The sequence below is a fragment of the Lepus europaeus genome, chromosome 11 (genome assembly GCF_033115175.1).
Source record: "Lepus europaeus isolate LE1 chromosome 11, mLepTim1.pri, whole genome shotgun sequence".
Lineage (NCBI taxonomy): Eukaryota > Metazoa > Chordata > Mammalia > Lagomorpha > Leporidae > Lepus > Lepus europaeus.
In genome coordinates, this window is record NC_084837.1 from 113,189,206 (window position 1) to 113,214,488 (window position 25,283).

At 61.7% G+C, this 25,283-nt stretch overlaps 1 protein-coding gene across 7 annotated transcripts; it reads right to left on the reverse strand.

Moving 5' to 3' along the window:
- Positions 1 to 1,889: 1,889 nt before the first annotated feature.
- PPCDC (phosphopantothenoylcysteine decarboxylase) lies at positions 1,890 to 24,809 on the reverse strand. Of its 7 annotated transcripts, XR_009867332.1 has the most exons (7): positions 22,541 to 23,069; positions 21,983 to 22,189; positions 10,924 to 11,019; positions 10,127 to 10,255; positions 7,223 to 7,391; positions 6,161 to 6,912; positions 1,890 to 2,979 (listed from the first exon to the last, which is right to left on the reverse strand). XR_009867332.1 is itself a non-coding variant. In XM_062206445.1 (6 exons), exons 2-6 carry the CDS (start codon positions 22,166 to 22,168, stop codon positions 6,827 to 6,829), a joined length of 666 nt encoding a protein of 221 aa, XP_062062429.1. In that variant the 5' UTR covers positions 22,169 to 22,189; positions 24,747 to 24,809; the 3' UTR covers positions 5,430 to 6,826. The 7 variants fall into 7 exon arrangements, 6 of the variants coding, with proteins under 6 accessions (XP_062062429.1, XP_062062430.1, XP_062062428.1 ...); XM_062206445.1 differs by lacking the exons at positions 1,890 to 2,979; positions 22,541 to 23,069 and adding an exon at positions 24,747 to 24,809 and having other exon boundaries at positions 5,430 to 6,912; XM_062206446.1 differs by lacking the exons at positions 1,890 to 2,979; positions 22,541 to 23,069 and adding an exon at positions 24,505 to 24,590 and having other exon boundaries at positions 5,430 to 6,912.
- Positions 24,810 to 25,283: the final 474 nt, after the last annotated feature.

The window sequence follows — 25,283 nt, forward strand, 5'->3', positions numbered from 1 at the left end:
CTGGGCCCTGTGCAACCTTAGTGCATCGCTGTCCTCACTCCTGGTAGCTGTGTGGGGCTCCATCCAGCTCCCACACTTGCCTCCCTCACAGGGGACACGCGCACTCAGGTGGGGTCTGACCCCTGCTACTCTGCATGAATGTGGCTCAGTGGCTTTTATGTCTGAGAGCCACTTGCATATATTATTTTAAGGCAGAGATACAGACATAGAGCAACCTTCCGTCTCCTCATTCACCGCCACCCCAGCTCCCCAAAAATGCTCACACAGCCAGGGCTGGGCCTGGAAGCCAGGAGCCAGGAGCTCCATCCAGGTCTCTGGCGTGGGTGACAGGGCCCAGTCTCCTGGGCCATCTGCTGTCTCTCTGATTGCTCAGCAGAGAGCTGGAATGAGAGCTAGAGCCAGGATTCGAACCCAGGCACTGTGACGGGGGAAGAGGGCGTCCCAAGTAGGGTCTTGACTGTGGCACCAGACACCTGCCTCTATTTTTTAAACTGATTGTGTAAAGTAACTTTAAAAATTTGTTATTTAGGGGCTGGCATCATGGCATAGTGGGTAAAGCCACCACCTGCAGTGCCGGCATCCCATATGGCTGCCAATTCGAGTACGGGATGCTCCACTTCTGATCCAGCTCTCTGCTGTGGCCTGAGAAAGCAGTGGAGGATGGCCCAAGTCCTTGGGCCCCTGCACTCATGTGGGAAGACCTGGAGGAAGCTCCTGGCTTCTGGCTCTGGATTGGCGCAGCTACAGGTGTTGTGGCCAATTGGGGAGTGAACCAGCAGATGGAAGACCTCTCTCTCTGCCTCTCCTCTCTCTTTAACTCTGACTTTCAAATAAATAAATAACTTTTTAAAAAATTTATTTATTTAAAAGGCAGAGTTACAGAGAGAGCAAGAGAGGCAGAGAGAGAGAGAGGTCTTCCATCCACTGGTCACTCCCCAAATGACCTCAACGGCAAGAGCTGGGCCAATCAGAAGCCAGGAGCCAGGAGCTTCCTCCAGGTCTCCCACATGAGTGCAGGGGCCCAAGCACTTGGGCCATCTTCCACTGCTTTCTCAGGCTCATTAGCAGGGAGCTGGATCAGAAGAGGAACAGCCAGGATTCGATGCCGGCACCACAGGCAGCAGCTTTACCCACAGCACCAGCAGCCCCCCATCTGTTTTTATATGAACTCTTTACCATGTGTTTGCTTTTTCTCCTTCGTCTTTTCTAAAACTTTATGTAAAACTCAATCCGGGTCTCCCACAGGTGTGGCAGGGACCCAAGTACTTAAGCCACAGCTGCTGCCTCCCAGGGGCTGCATAGCAGGAGGCTGCACTGGGAGTGGAGCTGGAACCTGAACCCGGGCACGCCCACGTGGGAGCGGCATCTCCACGGCGCCAAAAGCACAGCCTGGTTCCTAGTCTCGCTGCCACTGTGCAGGAGCTCTCCGTGTGCGAGTCTGAACAAGCTGAGGATTCGCAGGAGTGGCGCAGGCGTTGTGGTGCGCATCCCATGGCTCAGTGCCTGGTCCGAGTCCTGGCTGCTCTGTCCCGCCAATTCAGCTTCCCAATAATGTGCCTGGGAGGCAACAGATGAAGAGCCAAGCATTTGGGCTCCCACTGCCAACGCAGCAGATCTGGATGGAGTTCCTGGCTCTTGGCTTTAGCCTGGCCCAGTGCCAGCTACTGCAAGCCTTGAAGGGTGAGCCATTGGAAGGGAGATAGTCTCATATTCTGTCATTGCCTTTCAAACGAATCTGTTTTTTTGAAAAAGATCACAGAAAAATAAAAGATAACTTTACTGGGGCCGGCGTCTTAGTGGAGTGGGTTGAGCCAGCGCCTGCGGCCTGCTGGCATCCCGTATCAGAGCACCGGTTCAAGTCCAGCTGCTTCGCCTCTGAACCAGCTTCCAGCTAGTGCTCCGGGGAAAGCAGAGGACGATGGCCAGGGCACTTCCCCACGCGGGAGACTTGGATGGGGTTTAAGGCTCCTGGCTTTGGCCTGGCCCAGTCCTGGCCATTGTGGGCAAACTATTTGGGGAGTGGACCAGCAGAGGAAAGATCTGTCATTTTGCCTTTCAAATAAATATACATATATATTTTTTAAAGTAAAGAAAGTGTTTTTTGGTGCAAAAACCTATAAAACCCATGCGTAGTCTCTTCATCACGCACGTTCTCCGTGAACCTGGGGAAGGCCGGGCGTTGGGGAGTCAGCCCTTTGTTCTCAGGGCTGAAGGTCATTTCCCCATTGGCTGTTTGTCTTTGAGCCACTGCTCAGCGGGACTGTTTACTCTTCTGCAGTCAGATTGATTGGTTTCTGCTTTCAGGCGGGTTGTGTGTCCTGCTCAGAGGAAAGGGTGCTGCCCTCCGATGAGCTGGGCACGGCGGGCTGGGCTCCTTGGACAACTAGACAGCTCCTGCTCTCCAGGGATCCCGGTTTCAGAGGGACAGGAGGCCAACTGGCCACTGCGTTCTGCGTCATAACAACGTCATACGAGCACACGGGGATGTGTGAGAGTCAAGGACACCTCGCCAGCTGGAGCTGGCCAGGGAGGGCTCCCCGATGGAGGCGAGCACGGCAGGGCCCTGGCCAGCCCTGGCCTTCCAGTAAAAGCAGCCACGTGTGCAGACCCAAGAGGCAAGAAGTGACGTGGCTCATTCAGGTGGTGCAGTATGGCCAGAGAGCTGGCTGCCCTGCCCGGCTGGCCAGGGGTCCGAGGCAAAGCTGGAAGGGTGGGCATCAGGGCCTTACCCTGCGGCAGTGGGGAGGCAGCTGAGGACCTGACCAGGCAGAGGAGTGGGAGGCGGCCCAGGGTGGAGGCAGTGTGGAGGCGGGGCCTCTCACCAGCAGCCCTGACTGTCCCCCGCTGCCGATGAGCGTGCGTGTTTCAAATGCTCTCTTCTCTCAGCTTTGCAGAACGCGAGAAGCAGCAGCAGCAAGGCAGGCATCTTCTCTAGGGGACATTCTCGCCCGGGACGGTGGCCACACGGAGCACGGGCCCCTAGTGGGGAAAGCCACAGTGCCGTCCACCCTGGTACCCCCAGCATACGGGGAGCGGGGCGGTAAGTGCGGCTGCCCAGACCCATCTGTCCAGGCCCCCATTCAAAGCAGGCAAGTGCAAGTGTTTGGCAAGTGGTTAAGATGCACCTGGGGCCCCCACACCCCACAGCATGCGTGGTTCAGATGCACCTGGGGCCCCCACATCCCACAGCAGTGCGTGGTTCAGATGCACCTGGGGCCCCACACCCCACAGCATGCGTGGTTCAGATGCACCTGGGGCCCCCACACCCCACAGCATGCGTGGTTCAGATGCACCTGGGGCCCCCACACCCCACAGCATGCGTGGTTCAGATGCACCTGGGGCCCCCACACCCCACAGCATGCGTGGTTCAGATGCACCTGGGGCCCCCACACCCCACAGCATGCGTGGTTCAGGTGCACCTGGGGCCCCCACATCCCACAGCATGCGTGGTTCAGATGCACCTGGGGCCCCCACATCCCACAGCATGCGTGGTTCAGAGGCACCTGGGGCCCCCACACCCCACAGCATGCGTGGTTCAGATGCACCTGGGGCCCCCACACCCCACAGCAGTGCGTGGTTCAGAGGCACTTGGGGCCCCCACACCCCACAGCATGCGTGGTTCAGAGGCACCTGGGGCCCCCACACCCCATAGCATGCGTGGTTCAGACGCACCTGGGGCCCCCACACCCCACAGCATGCGTGGTTCAGATGCACTTGGGGCCCCCACATCCCACAGCATGCGTGGTTCAGATGCACCTGGGGCCCCCACACCCCACAGCATGCGTGGTTCAGACGCACCTGGGGCCCCCACACCCCACAGCATGCGTGGCTCAGATGCACCTGGGGCCCCCACACCCCACAGCAGTACGTGGTTCAGATGCACCTGGGGCCCCCACATCCCACAGCAGTGCGTGGTTCAGATGCACCTGGGGCCCCCACATCCCACAGCATGCGTGGTTCAGACGCACCTGGGGCCCCCACACCCCACAGCATGCGTGGTTCAGACGCACCTGGGGCCCCCACACCCCACAGCATGCGTGGTTCAGATGCACCTGGGGCCCCCACATCCCACAGCATGCGTGGTTCAGACGCACCTGGGGCCCCCACACCCCACAGCATGCGTGGTTCAGATGCACCTGGGCCCCCACATCCCACAGCATGCGTGGTTCAAGCCCCAGCTCCACTCTAAGCTCCAGCTTCCTGCTGGGAGACAGCAGGCAGTGGCTCAGAAGGTTGGGTCCCTGGCGACTATGTGGGAAACCTGTTCTGGGTTCCGGGCTCCCAGCTGTCAGAGGCATTTGGGGAGTAAACCAGTGGAAGTTCTCCCTCTCTATGTCTCTGCCCCTCAAATAAATAGAATTTTGGTGGCTGGCACTGTGGCATAGCAGGTAAGGCCAGCATTCCACATGGTGCTGGTTCATGTCCCGGCAGCTCCACTTCTGACCAGCTCCCTGCTAATGGTCTGGGGAAGGAGTGGAGGATGGCCCAAGTGCCTGGGCCCCTGCACGCGCATGGGAGGCCTGGCAGAAGCTCCTGGCTCCTGGCTTCAGCCTGGCCCAGCCCCCCGCTGCTGCAGCTATCTGGGGAGTGAACCAGTGGATGGAAGCTCTCTCTGTGTCTCTCCCTCTCTGTAACAACTCTTTCAAATAAGTAATCAAACCATTAAATAAACATTTTTTAAAAAACAAGGACAACAAAAGAACTGCGCACTGGCTGGTCGGGGGTCAGGCGTCAAAGCGTGGGTAATGGCGCTCCTGAGACAGGGCCAGAGCTCCCTCTGGCTGGGCGCCACCCCCCCCTCCTGCCACCTACTTGCCCTTCCTCCTGCTCTGTACCCACTGCCGAGCGGTGCTGCCTCCAGCCCCTGTGGAGGTGGCCAGCGATCACCCAGTGCCTGCTGTGTGCAGGGCTCCAGAGGAAGTCACTGGGGGACCGCGGTCACCCCATGCCTGCTGTGTGCAGGGCTCCAGGCCGGGCTCCGCAGGAAGTCGCTGGGGGACCACGGTCACCCCGTGCCTGCTGTGTGCAGGGCTCCAGGCCGGGCTCCGCGTCACCCCGTGCCTGCTGTGTGCAGGGCTCCAGGCCGGGCTCCGCAGGAAGTCGCTGGGGGACCACGCCGCGGGCCAGAGCAGGGCAGTCTGCAGGCCACTGTGGCTCTGAAACAGCTGCGGCCGCTCAGCAGGACCGAGCCTGGCTGACTGGGAGGAGAGCGATTTCCAAGTGACGAGGGCCAGCTGGAGCCCCCACCCCTGGGTTTGTCACTGTGTCCCCGTGCCACATCCCACCCTTCACCCCGACCTGATTCCAGGAAGCTCCAACCCAACGCACGGCCAGGACTTGGACCCAGGCTCTCTGACAACGGACGCAGCGCCCAAGCACAGCCTTAACTGCCGCCCAAACATTGCCTCTTGAGGTAGTTGTTTTCCCCCAAGATTTATTATTTATTTAAAAGACAGGGCAAGAGACAGAGAGACAGAGATCTTCCACCCACTGGCTCACTCCCCAAGTGGCTGCAACTGCTGAGACTGAGGCTGAAGCCGGGAGCCCATAGCTCCGCCCAGGTCTCCCATGCGGGCGGCTGGGGCCCAAGCACTGTGTCCACTTCTGTCACCTTCCCAAGGGCATTAGCAGGGAGCTGGATCAGAGGCTGCGCAGCCAGGACTGGAGCCCGCGCGCTGATAGGGGATGCGGGCGTCACAGGCACAGCCTAGCTCACTGTACCACAACACCGGCCTCCAGAAGGGCTGTCTTCTTCAGTGCCTGAGGGCAATTCTATCCCACAGCACCACTCATCCTGTCAGGTGCCGTACAGGAGAGGGGCTGGAGGGAGTGGAGGCCTTGGTCCTGGCCAGTGGTGCCCTAGTGGCTCTGAAGGCAACTCCAGTCTTGGGGCTCTTGGGACGGGATGGGGTATCCCCCATGCCAGATCGGGAAGCCAGCCCCAACCCCAGCTCCAGACAGGCTAACGAGCTCCCGACTGCACAGTGCAGCCACACAGCAGTGAGCTCAGATGCAGGCAGCAGGGGCTGTGGTCTCGCTGGGGTCTCCCCCATTTATGTGAGCTGGGGGGAAGGGGCCCTGTCTCAGGAGCAGGACAGCAGAGACCAGGACGCACACAGGCACCGGGGGCCAGGCAGGTCCAGCCCCGCTGGCCACTCACCTGTACTTGCAGAAAGCGATGTGGGTCCAGGAGCAAACGGCACGAGGGGTTCAGGCCTCGAGACTCCAGGCAGGTGCTGGGGCGGGGCCGGGGGCCGCTGTACTCCACACATTTTCTCTCCCTCGGTCCTCCCCACACCTCCACGAGTGTAGGACGGCGGGGAAGCGCCAGTCGGGGCCAGCAGGGCGCTGAACCGAGCAGGGAACGGGGATGCAGGGGCATCGGCCAGCCAGCGTCAGCCCAGACCCTTCCCGAGAAGGTCACTGTTTATTCCCAGCACCCCAGGTTCACAGCACGGTCAGTGGACACCACGTCCTGCCGGCGGGCACTTAGGCCCCTCACCAAGTGACCCACCCCGCCAGGACCCCCAGGTCTCCCGTCACTCAGTCCTGTGCCCAGGAGCACAGGGACAACACAGCCACCGTCACGGCACCACTCTGGGAACAGGCAGGGAGGGGCTGCAGGCAGCAGGCGTCCTCTGGGAGAAGCCAGGCCCAAAGCCTCTGATGCCGTGTAGCCAGGAGCAGGCCAGGGCCTGGGGCAGCTCCAGGGCGGGCCCAGCTCAGAGCCCTACTCAGCAAACACGGGCCTCTTCACCAAGGGTGGACGCCTCCCTTCTTCGCAGCTCGGCCAAGCGCAGAGGCCACACGGCACAGAAACCCCAGTTCAACCATGCTGGACGCCATCGTGCTGAGACAGGATTTCTCTCACTTTGTCCACAATGGTCTCCACCTCCGCCATGGCCCCCAGACCTGGGAGCAAAGTTCTGCTATGGCCAAGGGCTTGCCAGATGGGGCCCACAGTCCCTCCCAGGGCTCCGCCAGTACCCTACCCAGAGCCCAAGGCCAGGCCAGTGTGTTTGCCTGAGCCACCCCTGGAATCCTTCCTGGACAGCACAGCACAGGCCCTGGGACGGGGCTATGTACCAGGGACTCCACCAGGCCCTGCCTGTGACCGTTCATCCCAACCACTCTGGGGACTCCCAAGGGCCAGTGAGGGGGCGATTTTGCCACCATTACAAGCCCTTCTGCAGCCAGGCTGTGAGGCTGGTGAGACGCCCACCTTGGTCTCCACACACCAGCTTCTTTGCCACGCAGGGGATCTCGATGTAGCCGAAGGCCTTGAGCTGGTCCACCTGCTGGGCGGTGACTGGGTGCTCCCACATGGCCGTGTTCATTGCCGGGCAGAAGAGCAGGGGCTTGCTGCGGTCCCAGGCCCGGATTACACAGGTCTGTGAGGGAGGTGGGGCGGGGGTCCTGCGGGTCTGCCTGCCACCCACCCCGTCCTCTGGGCCCTGCACCAGTGGTGCAGCCCCAGGCTTGAGGGGCCAGGTGCAGCCTATCTGCAGGCAGGTAGCTGGCTGGCAGCCCCCCCTCCCCCCCGCCCCCCCCGGCCTCCCCACAGGAAGTGCTCGGGCAATACTGCCAGCGGCCCGGCCCCCCCTGGGCAGGCCTCCTATCCCATGCAGGAAGCCTCCCTGTGCCCCAGCCTGAGCCTGCGCCCTGGGCTCACACCTCCTCTGGAGCTGTCCGCCTGCATCAGCTCTGCTTCTAGGCCACCTGACGCTGCCAAGAACCTTCTCAGACACTCGCACTTCCCTCCGAAGCCTCACTGCGACCCTACCAAAGGAGCTGCCCCACCTCAGACGGCCAAGCTGCAGCTCCCTGACAGGCGAGCGCTGAAGGCTACCCTGTGCTCCTCTGCCACCCTCCACCACCCTGCAAAACCCTACCGCCTCCCGAAGCCGGACCCCAGCAGCTCACAGAGACCTGGCTGTGCCACCTCTCTCGGGCTGGGGGACGCAGCCCCCTCCCTTAGAGTCCTTCCTGTATAGCTGCAAGGCCTGCGGGTGAGAGGCTGTCAGGGCTCACAGCAAGGGCTGGCGCGAGGCCCCGGCTCTCAGGCAGCTCCTGTGGTTGCCAGACACAGGCTCCGTGGGCCGCGGGCTGCCCCAGGAGGGAGCGGGCTCCCCCAGGCACCAACTGCTGCAGGCGCCTCCTCCCTGGACATGGAACCTCCCCTGCAGGGCAGCCCATCTGGGAATGCTACCCACAGGCCAGGACCACAGCTGCCCTGGGTGCCCTTGCCCTCCCCTGGGGACAGGAAGGAAGTTCTGTCCCACATAGCCCCAGACCTACTGCCTGCGTCATCTCAGACACAGCGTCGGTTTCCCACCCAGTGCTGGCAACACGGCAGCTGGGCTGTGAGTGGCCGGTTTCGGTTGCACTTCCTCCTGGCCCCAGCCACCTGCTGCTGCCCTGGTGCTGTGGGGTGGGGGCTGCATGGGGGCTCCTGGGTGCCCTCTTCAAAGCCCAGCACAGCAAGCTCTCCCTGCCTCACCCTGGCCAGCAGCACTTCCTGGGCAGACCACGGCTCCTCTGAGCCGCCTGCCTGCCACCCTGCCTGTTACCACTGGCAGCAGGAGGGAGCAGAGGAAGTCACTGGCTCACACGGGCACTCCTATCTGTGTCCTACGCCTCTGGTTCTGCACCCAGGAAGCCAACAGACACCAAAGGGCTGGTGCTCAGCCAACAGCCCGCTCCCAGCTGCACGGTCCATCCTGGGAAGTCACCTCCTCTCTCTGTATCTGCCTGCTTGTGTGGCACAGGGCAGCACGGGGCCCACATGGGCCAGGAGGCAGGCATGGAAGCAAGGGGCACAGACCCACACCTAGCAGGCTTCCCTGGCATCCCAGGGTCTGGACTGGAGGGAGAAGAGGTGGAGAGGGAGGCAGCAGGTGGGGGGCCTGCAGGGGGCATGCGGTGAGTGTCACTGAGAGAGGACACCAGTTCAAGCTTCGTGAGCCTCGCGCCTGCCAGCTGGGGTGGGGGGGTATCCTGAGTTCAGGGGTGGCAGCACCTCAGAAGGAAAAAGGAAGGGAGAGGTCCTTGGAGGCCAGTGAGTTTTGTCACATGGGAGGCAGCTGGGCAGCCAGTGGGAGGCCTGGGACTTGTGGGACAGGCTGGTCACACACGCTGACCCCTCTGTGATGAACGGACTGGGCGCCTCACCTGCGGGCCCCAGGAGCAGCCCCGCCAGGCAGCGCTCCTGGTGCCTCCGAGGCCAGCTGTCCTGCAGCACACGGCCTGGGCCCCAGGGCCAGCTGTCCTGTGGCACACGGCCTGGGCCCCGGGGCCAGCTGTCCTGCAGCACATGGCCTGGGCCCCCTGCTCACCCCAAGCCCTTCCTCAGATGAGGCTGACGCTGCAGAGCCCACTGGCAAGCAGGCGAGGACACGGACCGCGTGTCTGACCCCAAACCCCGCCTCCGCGTCACGACTCCCGTTCTTTCCCAAATGGAGCTCAGGAGAACTGCGGGCTGTTTGTGAAAGCGGAGTCACTACTCGCCTCCCACGCCCGCAGGACACGGGGTGCCCGACAGGGCCTCGCAGGACCGTACCGCTGGCTGGGGCGCGGGCGAGCGTGCCTTCCGATCCTGAGTGCCATCCCACGGCAGGGGAGAGCTCGCACTCGGACCTCCCAGGACGATCACAGGCGCAAGGGCGGCTCCCAGGACGCCAGCTCCAGGAGGTCGCAGGTCCGAGGCAGCACCCTGCACAGCTGGACGCCCGCCAGCTCCCCCGCCCGCCCCGGCTCCGCTCCCGCTGAGCTCCCCCTAACAGACGGGAACACTGTGTCTCGGCCTCAGGCTGCAGCTGTGAAAGAAGCGAGTGTGCACGAGAGACCCCGGCGGAAGTCCACCCCTCTCAGCTTGGCCTCATGCGTACCCAGAGCTGATGGGGAGGCCGTGGGCCAGGCAGGGAGCCCAGCGGCAGCGCAGGGCAGGGGCGGCCCAGGCAGGGCTGAGTGCCAAGGGGCAGCTGAGAGGCAGCCCCTCCAGGGACCCCCGGGACCCCTTGCTGCACAGATGGTGAGGCAGGCCCCGGCCCACGGAAGAGGCTCCTTGTACCAGGAAGTCTGCAGCTGAGCAGGCCCGGGCGGGGGGAGGGCACCGGAGGTCACTCACAAGCAAGTTGTCACAGATGCCGCTGGCCACCTTCCCCAGGGTGTTGGCGTCCAGCGGGGCCACCAGCATGAGGTCGGCCCACCTCCGCAGGTCAATGTGCAGCACCGGGTCACAGCGCTGCTTCCACATCTGGCCGAGGGAAGGGAGCGGGGTCACCGAGATGGCCACTCTCTCAGCGTGTGTGTCGGGGAGAGGGGCCAGGCAGAGCCCGTCAGGAGCCCACATCCCTCCCGCAGCTAAGGGGGCCCTGAGAGAAGCCAGGCCCTGAGAGACAAATGCCCCTTGTCTCCCCAGCCATTCCCTTTATGGCTTGGCTTTCCAGAGCGCTGACATCTGGCAGGGATCTCCCGCCTGGGCTGGAGGCAGATGCTTGGGCTGTCCAAGCCAGCAGAAGGGCCCCGGGGCGGTGAGAAAGAGGGGGCGGGGTGGGGGAGGCAGGCCAGCCAGCAATGTTCTGGGCTGAGAATGTTTAAAATCGCCTGGCAGGGCACCCCTGGGAGGCCCTGCTCGGCGTCTGGTGAATGGGCCCGGCGGCCGTGGGAAGTGAGGCGCTGACGCCGGGAGCCACGTGGACCGGGGTGGTGGGAACAGAGCGGCTCTGTGGCTTCACCAGGCCAGATAAGTACAAGGACACTCGACCTCGGGCACCTGGCCAAGGCTGAGCTCCGCCCGCAGGCCAGCAGCCGGACAGATGTTTTCCTCACTCTCTCTGCCCAGATGGCCCTGACCGCTGACGGGAGCCCAGCCCGGCTGCAGGGAGGGCTGTCCTGCCCCTGCCGGTGGGAACGCGCACTGACCTCCCACTCGTCAGCGTCGCTGTAGAGGGTGGCGGCCACGTCCTGGGGGCTGTAGAAGTGTTTGGCTCTCTCAGTTGTGACCACTGCAACTTCCAGCTGTCACCGAGCACCAGTGGAGGAAGGAGGGGGAGGAACCGTCAGACCCGCAGGCCTGGGGGCCATCGAGGCAAAGGGCTGCAACAGCAGCCAGCCCGCGTCTGTCACCAGAGGTCAGGCCCTCCCAGGTGCACCCGTACCTGCCAACCGGTGCTCAGGGAGCAGCAGGCCCTCTGCCCGGGCAGAGTGGGTGGCAGGCGGAGCAGGCTGGCGACAGGAAGAAGCTCAAGCCGCTGCGGTGCCTCACAGGCCCGAGTCCCGCACATGGCAGCCCTGCCCTCTGCAGGCAAGGCACCGGGAGCTGGTCTGGCCCCGCAGTTGCACCCCAGCCCCAGTGAGAAGGCAGCAGAGGCCTCTGGGTGCTTCTAGGAACAAGGACTCCTGGGAAGGGGGCCTGCTCTCGGCGGCCTTCACACACCCATCGTTTACTCATAAATCGCCCACACAGCACGGGGCAGCGTCTGCCTGTGTGAGCCGTGCGGTCAGACTACCAGGCTGGGAGGGGGAGGGAGAAGGGAAGCGTGTCCCCAGCGTGTCGCGAGGAGCAGCAGCAGCAGGACCAGAGCAGTGGGCGTGCAGTCACGCTGTGGACCTGCTTTGAGCCAACACAGATTGGAAGGCTTCATGTGGAAAACTGAACTTCCCGGCTCCCACGGAAGGCTGACAGCCTGAGGGCTGCTGGCCCCGTCTCCCTACTCGCTGACCTTGGGGCACTGGGCAAGAGCGGCCTCGTGGCTGGGGCGTCCCATGCCTGTGCCAACTCAGCTCGGGGCCTGAGCGGTCAGCGAGCTCTGCACAGCACCTGGGAGCAGGAAGCAGAAGTCTGAGACGACCCATCCACTCTCCACCTCACTCCCACGAGCGTCTCCCCTCCACAGGCCTTGTACGAACCTCAGGGACGTCGGGGAGGGGTCCTTTAAATCAGGCCCCTCAGAGTGCTGGCATGGCCGCACACAGCCCCAGCAAGCCTCGTCCAGCCCCGAGCACCCAGCCCCAGAGAGGCCGCGGTACAGGGTGCTGCCGTGGGTCTCCTCTTCCCCATGGGGAAAGACACAAGGTCAAGTGTGGGGCACAATCCCTTAGAGAGGAACATCCAGCTTCCAAACTAGCAGGAGGAAACCTATCCGCCCAACAAGGGGGAGGAGGGAAGCAGCAGACACGACAGGGGACCGCAGACAGCCTCCGACGGGACGCAGCAGGAGCCTTTGCCTCTGCACTGTCACTGATTTGAAAGGCAGAGAGAAGAGAGGCAGAAACACAGACCCTCCTCCCGCTGGCTCACTCCCCAAATGCCCGAAACAGCGGGGGCTGGGCCCTGCCAAATCTGGGTGTCTGGAGCTCCGTCCAGATCCCACGTGCACGGCAGTGGCCCAACCACCTGAGCCACCACACTGCCTCCCAGGTGTGCACTACCAGGAGCTGGGTCAGGAGTGGAGTCAGCACTGAGCCCCGACACTGCTGTGTGGGACGTGGGCGTCCTAACGGGTGCCTAAAGTGCTGAGCCAAATGCCCGCCCCCCAAAAAACTGACCTTTTAATTCCATTTGCCTGCAAACTTTTTGAGAGGCCCTTGTGAAAGCAATTTCTAAGAAAGATACAAACACAAACACTGCAGAACAAAGAGAAGAGGACAGAAGAGGACAGCGTGAGGCAAACGCATCTGTGGGAGAAGGGAGGGGGCAGATGGGATCAGACGGGACCAGACAGGTGAGAAAGGGGAACGCTGCGAGCTGGGAGCAGCTGAGAAACCAGGGCGCAGGACGGGCGCAGGAGCTGGAGCCACTGTGTACCTGCGGCACAGAGCTGGGCTCCGCTCCTGCAGGAGGAGCAGGCAAAGCCCCCAGATCTCCCGCCCAGCCCAGGCAGCCCACCTATCACCCTTCCCTGCCCCCGCAGGGGTCCAGGCGCCAAATCTGGCAAACCGCGGTTAAAAAGGAGCCTTGGAATAGAAGAGATAACTTATGGAATGACCACAAGGCCGAGCCCTCGTCCCACACTCGGCACTCAGAACCCTGGGTGTACGAGGCAGGATACTGCAACAGTGTTTTCTGGAAAAACCAAATGACCTGGGAGTAGAGGGTGGCACCTTCAGGTTTTAAATTCCAAGGTCCCCAATAAAACTTCGTGTCCCCAGCTAAGTACCTGCCTGCCAGACAGCAAAGATGGAGTCTTTTACATTCAAACAAGAACGAAGCAAGGGTATTAGACATTGGAGGAAGGCTGAATGGCAGGGAAAGAGATAAAATACACAAATAAAAACCAGAAACCCAGAGATAATGCAGGGACAAGAGGACAAACATGAGACCGTACCCAAGAAATAACACAATGTTATTTTATTTATTTATTTTCATTTTATTTTTACGGCAGAGAGACAGACACAGGGATCTTCCATCCACTGGTTCACTCCCATGCCTGACATAGCTGGAACTGAGCCAGGCTGAAGCCAGGAATAATGAACTCCGTCCAGGTCCCCCAGGTGGGTGGCGGGGACCCAGGTACCTGAGCCATCAGCTCTGTGTCCCAGGCATTACCAGGAAGCTGGATTGGAGGATACAGGCGCCCCAAGCAGTGACTGAGCCACTGCACCAAACACCCACTCCCATAATGCTGCTTTAAAAAATGAATGTTCAGGGGAAAAAAAATTAACTCTTAGAAACGAACAAGATCAGGGCTGGCGCTGTGACATAGTAGGTTAAGCCTCCGCCTGCAGTGCCAGGACCCCACATGAGCGCGGGTTCAAGTCCTGGCTACTCCACTTCTGAGCCAGCTCCCTGCTAACGTGTCTGGGAAAGCAGCAGAAAACAGTCCATGTGCTTGGGGCACTAAACCCACATGGGAGACCCGGAAGCAGCTCCTGGCTCCTGGCTTCAGCCTGGCCCAGCCTTGGCCCTTGTAGCTATTTGGGGAGTGAACTAGCAGATGGAAGATCTCTCTCTCCCTCCCTCTCTCTGTATTTCTGACTTTCAAATAAAATAAAATAAAATAAATAAATAAATAAATAAAAGGAAGGAAGGAAGGAAGGAAGGGAGGAAGATGGTCAATAGTGAAATTAAAAACTCAATACAAGCCAGCGCCGTGGCTTAACAGGCTAATCCTCCACCTTGCGGTGCCGGCACACCGGGTTCTAGTCCCAGTTGGGGCACTGGATTCTATCCCAGTTGCCCCTCTTCCAGGCCAGCTCTCTGCTATGGCCTGGGAAGGCAGTGGAGGATGGCCCAAGTGCTTGGGCCCTGCACCCGCATGGGAGACCAGGAGAAGCACCTGGCTCCTGGCTTTGGATCAGCACGATGCGCCGACCGCAGCGGCCATTGGAGGGTGAACCAACAGCAAAAAGGAAGACCTTTCTCTCTCTCACTATCCACTCTGCCTGTCAAAAAAAAAAAAAAAAAACTCAATACAAGCTCTAGAGGAACCTTCCAGAAAGAAGAACAGAAACATAGATAGATAAGAACAGCAATAATAAGCGGAGAGAAACATAGCAACCCAGGAGGTGAAAATCCAATAAATTCCATAAAGCGAGTAGAAAGAGAGAGGAGACAGGCCTGCATGGCGGTGTAGCGGCTAAAGCACGGTGGACTAAGCCTGCATCGGTGGCGCTGACATCCTATATGAACACTGGTTTAGGTCCCGGCTGCTCCACTTCTGATCCAGCTCTCTGCTGTGGCCTGGGAAAGCAGTGGAGGATGGCCCAAGTCCTTGGGCCCTTGCACCCTCATGGGAGACCCGGAAGAAGCTCCTGGCTCCTGGCTCCTGGCTCCTGGCTTTGGATTGGCCCAACTCTGGCTGTTGCAGCCATTTGGGCGGTGAACCAGTGAATAGAAGACCTCTCTCTCTCTCTCTCTCTCTCTCTGCCTCTGCCTCCCTGTAACTTTGCCTTTCAAATAAATAAATCTTAAAAAAAAAAAAAAAAAAAAAGATAGAGGGGAGAAAAATTACAAAAGAAATAAAAGTTCCCCAAACTGCAGAACCCAAAAGTGGGAGCCTGTGGGGTGTGAGAAGGCGGCCCCACAGCTTTTCAGGAAACAGTAGTGTCACATCCCGACTGTCTATCAGTGGGACAGAGCCCACACCCCGACCCGTATGGAGCCTGCAGCCAGCAGGGACAAGGACGTGCTCACATGGGCCCAGCCAGGCCCAAGCGTTGCCTCTCCTGTCCCCAGCGGGGTCCCTCCCTCTGGCCCAGGGTTTGCTCAGCCTCAGGGAGCTCCTGGGGGTCTCAGGCCTGCTGCTCTCCCAGCCAGCACCAGAGATCCTAGGCCACATCACGAGTAGCATGAGGCCAAGACAGAGCTTCCCCACGGCCACAGGCTGAGAACCAAGGGAAACCCTTTGCGAGGAGCATCTTCACAGGCAGTAACTATGCTGGCGATGTCCCCAGATTCCATCAAAGGCCTCACCTGCATCCAAAGCTACTAGTCGCGGGGCAGGTGTTTGGCCCAGTGAGTGAGACGCCCTGGCTACTCCACTTCCGAGTTAGGTTCCTGCTAATGTGCCCTGGGAGGCACCAGATGGTGGCCCAAGTAGTTGGGTCCCTTCCACCATGTATGAGACCTGAATGGGGTTCCTGGTTCCTGGCTTTGGCCTGGCCCAGCTCTGGCTTCTGAAGTCATTTGGGGAGTGAACCAGCAGATGGAAGACCTGTCTCTACCTTTAAAATAAATAAAATGTAATTTTTAAAAATAAAAACCCTTATCTCCTACCTACCATGTGAACAGAAATTGTTCCTGGTGGGCCAGATGCAGCCTGAGACAAGCATTCTCCAGGATCTCCTGCGGCCCCCGTGGGCAGTACCCGTGGTCATCTGTGGGGCCACCTGCTCCACTCCCAGAGACATGGACAACTCCAGCCCTGCCCCGCTCTCCTGCCCCCACATACACCCTAGGCCACCAGCCACAACCCCATGCCCCCACCCCACATCGGGAAGGGAGATGAGCCCCAACATGTGTCCAAGCCCCTCCCACCACCACTGTCCTGCTTTCTCGGCCTCCAAAGGGACCTCAAGGACCCACCCCGCCCCCACACACCCCGCCGGGGATCTCGGGAACCAGACGCTGCTTCAGTGGTCTTTCCCCAAACACGGGAGCAGCCTCTGGCACAGCCCGACGTCCTGGCTGTGTGGTCTCCTGTCCGCCTGGCCACTTGCCCCGCTTCTCTGCTGCAGGGGACCACTGTCTCACTCCCCAGAGCTCCCCGCTGGCCTGCACCCTTTGCTCTTTAAGAACTTCCTGGGTCCATCCTCTCGCCATTCGGAAACTTGGAGAGCCGCTTCCTGAAGACGGCTCCCCCTCTCCCCAGCTCCCCGGCTGCCTGTCACTCCGGGCACAGAGGGCGTGCCAGCGCCAGCGCCAGCCTCAGGAACTTCCTCCTGCAGCGGGCCCAGCCCTGCCCTCTGGGCTCCCGGCCCCCTCTGCAGCTTCCCTGGCAGGTGTGGGTCCGCGTCTTCACCGGCCAGCGGGACAGGTCCTCCCCACTTCTCCAGGGTGACCCTGACCCCAGGGTGGCTGGCAGGCCTGGGCAGGTTTTTCTGGTTTCCAGGGATGTCACTGGCTCTGAGTCAGGAGCCCTTGGGGCTTTGTTCTTTCGTTTTCATTCACTCCCTCAAAGGTGTTGGGAGCCAGGGGCTGGGCCCTGGGTCTGAACCCACACACAAAGCCTTGTTGTGCTCCCCTCCGAAGCACCCAGCAGCTCACTCGCCCTGACCTTTTCCACAAATGCCACAGAGCCCTGGCAGGGCAGAGTCTCCCCGAGGGCAGGAACCCTCCTCGGCTTCCTCTCACACCTCTCTGGGTCCTGGCAGCAGCAGGGCTGGGCGCCAAAACACCGTCTCCAGGGCAGGCGGAGACGCAGACTGACTAAGACACTGGCATCACACATCACGGGGCCTGGGTTCGAACCCCATCTGTAGCCCCCGACTCCAGCTTCCTGTGATGCACACCCTGGGCGGCAGCAGGTGAGGGCTCAAGGATGAGGGTCCCTGCCACTTACGTGGGAGACCTGGATGGAGTTCCTGGCTGTGGCTTCAGCCTGGCCTGGCCACTGAGAGTATTTGGGAAGTGAACAGCAGAAGGGGGCTGTGCGTATATGTGTGTATGTATCTCAATACATTTTAAAAAGAAAAAGACCAGTCTCCTACACACTGCATAATTCCTGAAAAGCAATTCCGTGCCTGGTCCCCCGCTGGAGCCTCTGAGAACAGTTTTTGTATCTAATTTTTAAAAAAATATTACTTATTTGAAAGACAGAGTGATGGGTGGGGGGTGAGTAGGGAGGACAGAGAGAGATCTTCCATCCACTGGCTTACTCCCTAAACGGTCACAGTGGCTCGCTCAGGCTGGGCTGAGCAGAAGCCAGGAGCCAGGAACTCCAGCCAGGTCTCCCACGTGGGTAGCAAGGACCAAGCACTTGGGCCATCTTCTGCTGCTTTCCCAGCCACACCCGCAGGAGCGGGGTCAGAAGCCAGCTTACTGTGTCACAACGCCCTGCCCCCACCCTATGGGGTCTAATACTCTAACCTGAACTGTGCGGCTTGGCCAGACCCTAGCGCGTCTGCTGCCTGCAGCTTATCGCCCACCACTCAGGATTCCCTGCCCGAGCCGGCTGGCAAGTCTGGCTTCCTTCTCTCTGCAAAGCAGACACGGAGCAGCTCGGGAGTTCCTGCAATGCAGGCAGGAGAGGCCACAGACCGAGGGCGACTCCTCCACCCTAGGCTGCAGCTTGGCCCTGGCTGTTGTGCCATGTGGGGTGTAACCCAGCGGATAAGATAACAGATCTCTGTCTCTCTGCCTTTCAAATAATAAAGAAATAAACTACATAGTGTTCACTCCTGCTTCTGTTCGGTAGGAAGTTAGAAATTAGCCTATGAGTGTGTGAGGGGCCTGAGGTAGCCAAGCCTCTGCAGCCCGGGACTGCACACTTCCAAGTCCTGTGCAGGCCTGAGAAAGTGGACAGGTGGTCTCAGCCCTCCCGCAGAGTCCTTGCTGCTCAGCACCACGGGGGTTTCCTGGCCTGGTAACATGGAGCACTAACACCTGCCCAGCCTCCTCCAAGGCGGGCACCAGGGGTGCTCTCCGGTCTGACAGCACCACGGTGAAACCTGGGGAGGACTTCCACCTGATTCACACTCAGCGGGCCTTTGTCCTGGAGGGGGAGGGAGAGGGAGGGGAAGAGAAAGAGCGGGAGGAACTGGACCCCTTTCCTTTTTTTTTTTTTTTTTTTTTTTGATAGGCAGAGTGGACAGTGAGAGAGACAGAGAGAAAGGTCTTCCTTTGCCGTTGGTTCACCCTCCAATGGCCGCCGCGGCCGGCGCACCATGCTGATCCGAAGGCAGGAGCCAGGTGCTTCTCCTGGTCTCCCATGCGGGTGCAGGGCCATCCTCCACTGCCCTCCCGGGCCATAGCAGAGAGCTGGCCTGGAAGAGGGGCAACCGGGACAGAATCCAGCGCCCCGACTGGGACTAGAACCCGGTGTGCCGGGGCCGCAGGCGGAGGATTAGCCTGTTGAGCCACGGCGCCGGCCCCCCTTCCCCTTCTAAGCCCCGGCCTGAACCCAGCGTGCTCAGCTCTCGGCTCTGCTCGGCCACCCCCTGGGCTGCCAGGTGCATTCTCCCCACTAACCATGCAGCCTTGCTTGCCAGTGACCGGTACTCTCTCCCCATCCTAACAGGCGCCCTGCCCCACGAAACCTTGCTCCCTTGCTGACTGCTCCTCTCTGCTCACACCTGAGTCCCTATCCCACCCATCGCTAACAGAACCATTTAAACAACGTGAAAGCCATTTTTAGCTGCAGGATACACAAAACCAGGCTCTGGGCAGGCTCTTCCCCAAGGGCCTTGCTAGGCCCGCACTTTCAATGAGGGTCCGCCCAGGCCAGCTCAGGGCTCCACACCACTCCTCTGAGCCCCTGCCTCGTAACCCACAGTGGCACCTGGCTCTCCGGGGGGACAATCTGTTTCTAGCTCTGTTTCCAAATTAGAAGCCATGCTACAAGGAACACCTTGCGCACACCCTGAGCTCTTGTACAGACCACCAAGGGCTTTCTCTGGGGGGGATCGGGGGCTGTGGACATTGCCAAACTGCCCTCCAGGAAAGCAGAGCTCGCCTGGCCCCACGCACGCAGGAGCAGGGCCTCAGTGCCGCACCCTCGAGAGCCCTGGGCAGCCTGACGGACACTCACCCCTGCCCTGGCAAAGGCCAGCGTGGTGTCTGTCTCCAGCCACACTCGGGCAAGGCTGCCAGCCAGGGCGGAAGCTGACGGAGCTGACCCCACACGGGAACTCCGGGCGCAGGTGGCCTTTGCTTCCCAGCCCTTTCTGCCCTCACATCTAGAATCTTCTGGTCACCTGATTCCCTGCCCTCTTTCAGAGGCCAGAAAGACCTGACCTGCGCCAGTCCCGGCGTCAGACCACCCCTCAGCAGCCGCCTCCCGCTGGCTCAGGACATCACTGCTGGTGCAACCCCACCCCTCACCACCACCCTCAGACTCTCCCGGGGACACAGCTGCCCGGTGCTCCCCTCACTCACCCCGGGATGCCAGGACGCCCTGGTGGGCCCGGAGCAGGCGGGGGCCGGGCCTGTGGGGTGGCCCAGCTGCTCATTTGCTAGTCAAAACCTGCGGGTACCTGAGGGAGCTCAGGAAAGCCCTGGGTGCGTGAGCCCACAGCTCAGCAAAGAGCCCAGGCGACCGCTCCCGGGGTGAGCAGAGGGGCAATGGGGAGCTCAGACCCAGGGAGGCCACCTGCTGGGGCAGCACAGGCAATGCAGGGGTCTCCCAGGCTGCTGAGGTCCACCTGCAGCGGGTGGCTTGTCCCATGTGTCCCCAGGCCACGTGGCTGGCCCAGAGGACTCGCTGCCAGGAGCCAGGCAGGGTGGCAGGCAGGAAAAATGCTGGTCTTCAGAGTGCTGCACTCTGTGCCCAGTAGTTGAACAAAAGGACAAACCAGGCCCCCAGTGGCCTCTCCTGAGCCTCACGAGAGCCTGGGTGCACAGGCCAGTCACCCCATCTTAAACTGAGGAAGGCAGGCCCCAAGACGCCACGCCAGGGAGGCCTCCCTCCCAGCTCAGTGCCCTCTGGCTGCCTCACTTTGCGCTTTGATCCTGGCCAGAGGTGGGAGCCAACCTCTGTTCCAGACCTGCCCGTCCCCTGGCAGGGCCCAGGCAAAAAGGCAGGGGCGGGCGGGACAGCCTCCCGCTCCAGGCAGCCCTGTCCTCACCCCCGCCAACGCCGGCTGCGTGGGAGCAGGAAGTGGCGGAGCTGCCATTGCCCCAGCTCTGAGGCTGCCCATCTGTTTCCTGGGCTCGGACTCCCCGCCCCTGCCCGCCCCCGCCCGCCCCCGGCCGGAAACTCAGTTGCTCTGGGCTATGGGAACAGGGAGCTGCAGGGTGCCCTCCCTCCCCGGGGACTGCAGCCCCTTCCAGGCCTCCCACCCTGGCTGGCCAGCTCCCACAGAAGGTCCTGGACACCCACAAGCACAGAGCCCATCCTGCAGGTGCCCACGAAACTCTCCTCCCACCCCTCCCCCCCCCCAGGCCTGGCTGGCTTCCCCCACCAGCAGATTCCCTGCTTATGCCAGCCGGGGGAGGGGCAAGGGGTGACATTCTGGGTAGAAGTTTGTGGAAAATTTAAAAAAAGTGATACAAGCCTTCCCAGCCTCTATAGGCTTCCCACAGGGTCATCTTCGAGTGAGCACCGCCCCCTGCTGGCCAGGCCAGGTACAGCTGCCTGAGCCACACACGCCCAGCACAGCCCAGCAGGCAGATGCACAGCCTGGATCCGTATCAGAGTGCCTGGAGTGAGCTCCAGCTCTGCTAACACACACACCCTGAGATAACTCAAGTGTTCGAATCCCTGCCACCCACGTGGGAGACCCAGGTGGAGTTCCAGGCCCCTGGCTTCAGCCTGGCCCAGCCCCAGCTACTGTGGGCATTTGGGGAGTGAACCTTAACCAGCAGATGGGAGATATGTTTATCTATCTCTGACTTTCAAATTAAGGAAAAAAAGTTAGCATCCAACACCCTACAGAGAATTAATAAACAGGAACAAAACCACAGGGCTGGGCCGGCGCTGTGGTACAGCGGGTAAAGCCGCCGCCTGCAGTGCCGGCATCCCATGTGGGCCCTGGTTCAAGTCTCGGCTGCTCCACTTCTGATCCAGCTCTCTGCTATGGCCTGGGAAAGCAGTGGATGATGGTCCACGTGCCTGCACCCGAGTGGGAGACCCGGCAGAAGCTCCTGGCTTCTGGTCAGCCCAGCTCCAGCTGTTGTGGCCATTTGAGAAGTGAACCAGCAGATGGAGGACCTCCTCTCTCTCTCTGCCTCTAACTCTGCATTTCAAATAAATTAATTAAAAAAAAAAAAAAAAACCCGCAGGGCTGGGGCAGACACGAAGGAGGCCTGCGTGGACCGAGCCTGTGCGGAACCTGAGACGGTGGAGAGCAGCAGAGCGCGCAGCGGGCAGTGCGGCGTGGCCCCAGCAGCAGTCACCAGGGCAGAAGGTGAGGAGGCCAGACCAGGAGGGCTGCGGCCTGAGAATCTCTAGCACCTCGAACTTCTGCCCCCAAAACCCGGCCAGAGCTGGGGAGGCCCAGCAAGAGCAGCGGGTAGAGGCCCTCACCCCGGGACTCGGCGGTGGCTCCGGGTGCATCTCTGGCGGGCAATGGGAGCCCCTGGGCTTTCAGCGTGCTTGGCCAGCAGGACGACCACGTGTGTGACACGGGGAGAGGACGGAGCGGGCACCGAGGACTGGCCGCCTCTCTCCAGCCGGCCCTCCTCCCACACAGGGCCTCGCGCAATCTCAGGGTTAACGTCCTCCACTGTGACCTTCCTGTCACCTAGGGCCTGCCTGTGTCACACACAGGTCCTGTCTCCTGTACGCCCTGCCACCCACCCACCCACACACACACACACACAGAGGAGCCCAAGAAAAGCCGGGCCGCTGGGCTGGAGGCCGCCTCGCCCCAGGGCACTCACCCCGGGCACGTCCAGAAGCCCCGACACCAAGAGAGGAAGCTTCAAGGCCGCCACACTGCCCGTGACACCCACCAGGACCCGGAACTTCCGCTCCTCCGAGGCCTCGGTCGCCGGACACGAGGTCCTTGGTTCCACAGGGGGCCTGGGGGCTCCAGATTCCGGGAGCCTGGTGGGCTCTGGCTCCATGAGGCTGTCAGGATTTAGCGTCTGAAAACAGAACAAAAAGCGCCCCCTTCAGTCTCACAGCTGCACCAGAGCGTATCGGCCCTGGGCGTCAGGGGCACGGGGTCAGCCCTGGGTGTCTGGGGGGCCAGTCTGATGGGAAAGTCAGACCCCGCCCCGCACAAGGCCAGGGAGGTAGCGAGGTGCCAGGTGCTGTGGCGGTCCAGAGAGGCCCTCCGAGATCCTGCCACAGAAATGCCAGGAAACAGCCTGGGAAGAGGGAGCCGGGTTGCGAAGGCGAGGCGGTTTGGAGGAGGAAGGCAGGTTTGGGAACGGGGAGTAGCTCAGAAATGGGGCCTGGGGCCGGCGTTGGGGTACAGCAGGTAAAGTCGGCACCTGCAGCGCCGGCATCCTATGGGAGCGATGGTTTGAGTCCCCGCCGCACCACTTCCCGTCCAGCTTCCTGCTAACGGCCTGGGAAAGCAGCAGCAGACGGACGAGTGCTAGAGATCCCGGCTGCTGGCTTTGGCCTGGTCCAGCCCGACGGTTACGGCCATTTGGGGAGTGACTAGTGCATGGAAGAGCCGTCTGCCTGTCCTCCCTCTCCGAACGCTACCTTTTCAAATAAATTATTTTAAATGGTGCTAAAGTGAGAGCCAGGGTTGTGGGGGCCTGGAGAGGTCAGGCCAGAATGTAAGCACTGCAAGGCGTCTGTGTTTATACAGGGTGCAGGCGACAGCGCGAGGGCCCTGGTGCTGGGAGGAGGGGAGCTGCAGTGAGCTGGGGCGACCGACCAGAGGGAGCGGCCGGAGGGCCTGGTGGGACCCAAGGCCACCAGGGCTGTGGGTGTTCTGGGAGCTGAGATATTTGCCTCTGTGCCTGTCCCTGTAGGTCCAGCTGGGCACCCCTACAAGTGAGAGCCCAGGAAGGGACAGGCATAAGGGGACGCAGCCCACCCACCCACCCCCAGACCATCTGGTCAGTTTCTTCCTCTGGAACATCGAGAGAAGCAGTGGTCATGACCACACACCGCCAGCCACACCCCCTCCTACGCTCGGCCTGGGCCACCCCAGCAACCATGGAGGACTGGCAGCAGCACGCACTGGGCGAGGACTGCGGACACTCGGCTCTGCCTCCAGGGGCTCTGCAGGGGTTGCAGCTGAGCGCAGCTGAGCGCAGTGGAGGCTACAGCTCCTGGTGACCCCCGACACCCCCCCCCCCCGCAGGCTCCCTGAGCCGTGACCAGGCCTCACTGCCACCCTGGGGCAGTCCTCACCGTCTGCGAGTGAATAACCAGGCAGAGGACAGAGGAGGAGTCGCGCAGCACGAGCCCTGGGCCCTGTCCACGCTCGTGCTCCTGCCCTCGTGTGTGACTGCGGCCGAGCTCCACCGGCCAGCAGCTGTGACCTCTGCCCCACTTCAGGGCCCCAGCCAAGGGCATGCTGGACAGCCCAGAGCTGGACAAGAGCATCCACCCAGGGACAGGGGAGCCTTGTGGGCCTCAGCCTTGCCTGTGGGATGGCAAACCCCTCCCCGCCCCACCCCTGCCAGGACAAGGGGATTCTCCCAAAACCAGAAGCTGAACGCCTTGCAGCCCCTGTCCCGCCTCCCCAGGCTGGCGTCCCTCCTAGGGACCAGGCTACGGAGCAGTCACACCAGGGACTGAGCAGCTTTGTAAGGACCAAGAGCCTACCCCCCAGTCTAGAAGACAGGGCAGATGTGCGACAGCCAATCGGAGAATCCTAGGGCAGGTGCCACGCTGTGAGCATTTGTCTCTCCAAATTCAGGAGTTCGGTCCCCAAAGTCTCACGTTAACAGGGTGGGGGCTTCAGCCAATGGGCTTGGAGCTGGAGCGACTGCATGGGGTTGGTAGGGTGGAGCCCCCGTGGTAGCCGCAGCCTGCGCTCCCAGGAGCCCTGAGCCTCAGGGAGAGCGGCCCCGGGCAGGTTACTACCGGGACACCCCAGGGGCCCGCCATGCCGGGGGGTCACAGCAGGGGAACGGCCAGGCCCCGGCTCGTGACACGGACCGGTCTCAGGGCACCTGCCAGTCACTCTGCGGACAAGGGCGGGCGGACAGGGCTGCACCAAGGAGCAGGTGCACCAGGCCAGGCAGGGCCGGGGGTCACCGCGGACCCGGGTCCACAACGTCAAAGGCCCTCACCGCCGACCCCGGCCTCTGTCGGGCCCGTCTCCCACCGCTCACACGGAGCCTCGCGCCACCTTAACCGCCTCCCCGGGCCGGACGAGGGCAGGCGGCTGCCGCGGGCGCGCTCGGCGCCGGCTAAGCGGCTGCTCGCCCCTCACCGCCGTGTGCCGCGGCAGCCCCCGCCCCGCTCCGGAAGCAGGCTCGCGGTGTACCGGGACGGACGGGGTGCGCGCTGGCGAGCGGACACCTTCCACACGGGAGCAGCGCCCGACTCGGCCCGGCGGGCGCAGAGGGAACCCCCTACTCCGGGCCCCACCGCCCCGGCGGCACGCCCGCGGTGAGGAGGGGTCGCACGGGCGGCACGGTCTCTCCTACACACAGGCCCTCGCGACTCATGGCGGCGAGCGCGGCGCCGCCGCTCTCCCCAGTCTCCCAGGCCCCTTCGACCGCTCACCCGCGCCAGGCGCAACTCGCGGCAGCCCCAAATATCGCGTGATCTGGGCCACCCTCCGCCCTGCTTCCGGGGGCGCCGCGGCCTCCCGACAGGACCTGGGAAGCAGCGTGGTCGCGAGGCCTTCTGGGAGTCGTAGTCCGCCGCTCTGCTTTCTGGGAGTTGTAGTCCATTTCTCCACCTTGCGGAAGCCACAGTCGGTTTCTCATCATCTGGGCCCCCCATTCTTTGCATTCGCGGACTCTCGGCAGGGCTTGGCCTCATTGTGTGGCTGCTTCACCCTCATCCTGCCCCCACACACTGCTTATCACCGGGGAACTCAGTACTGAGTAATAATAACCGCTTTTGGGGGAGGTAAACAGGGATATAGGAGCAGTATGGCATCCCCGCTCTCAAGACAAACAGAATTGCAGAATACTGGGTCCACCCCGAAGAAGCCGAGGGGTCCGAGCGTCAGGCACGAAGGGGGAGCCCCTTGTTCTTAATCTTTTTTTAAAGATTTATTTATTTTGAAAGCCAGAGTTACAGAGAGGCAGAGAC

Bases quoted from the DNA above. Each gene is read 5' to 3' on its own strand.
- PPCDC (XM_062206443.1), bottom strand. The intron at 11,020-21,982 runs GTGAGTGCCCTG...GCTCGGTGACAG, and splicing joins GGCTTCTGGACGTGCCCGGG to CTGGAAGTTGCAGTGGTCAC. The intron at 10,256-10,923 runs GTCAGTGCGCGT...TCCCTCGGCCAG, and splicing joins GCGACGCTGACGAGTGGGAG to ATGTGGAAGCAGCGCTGTGA.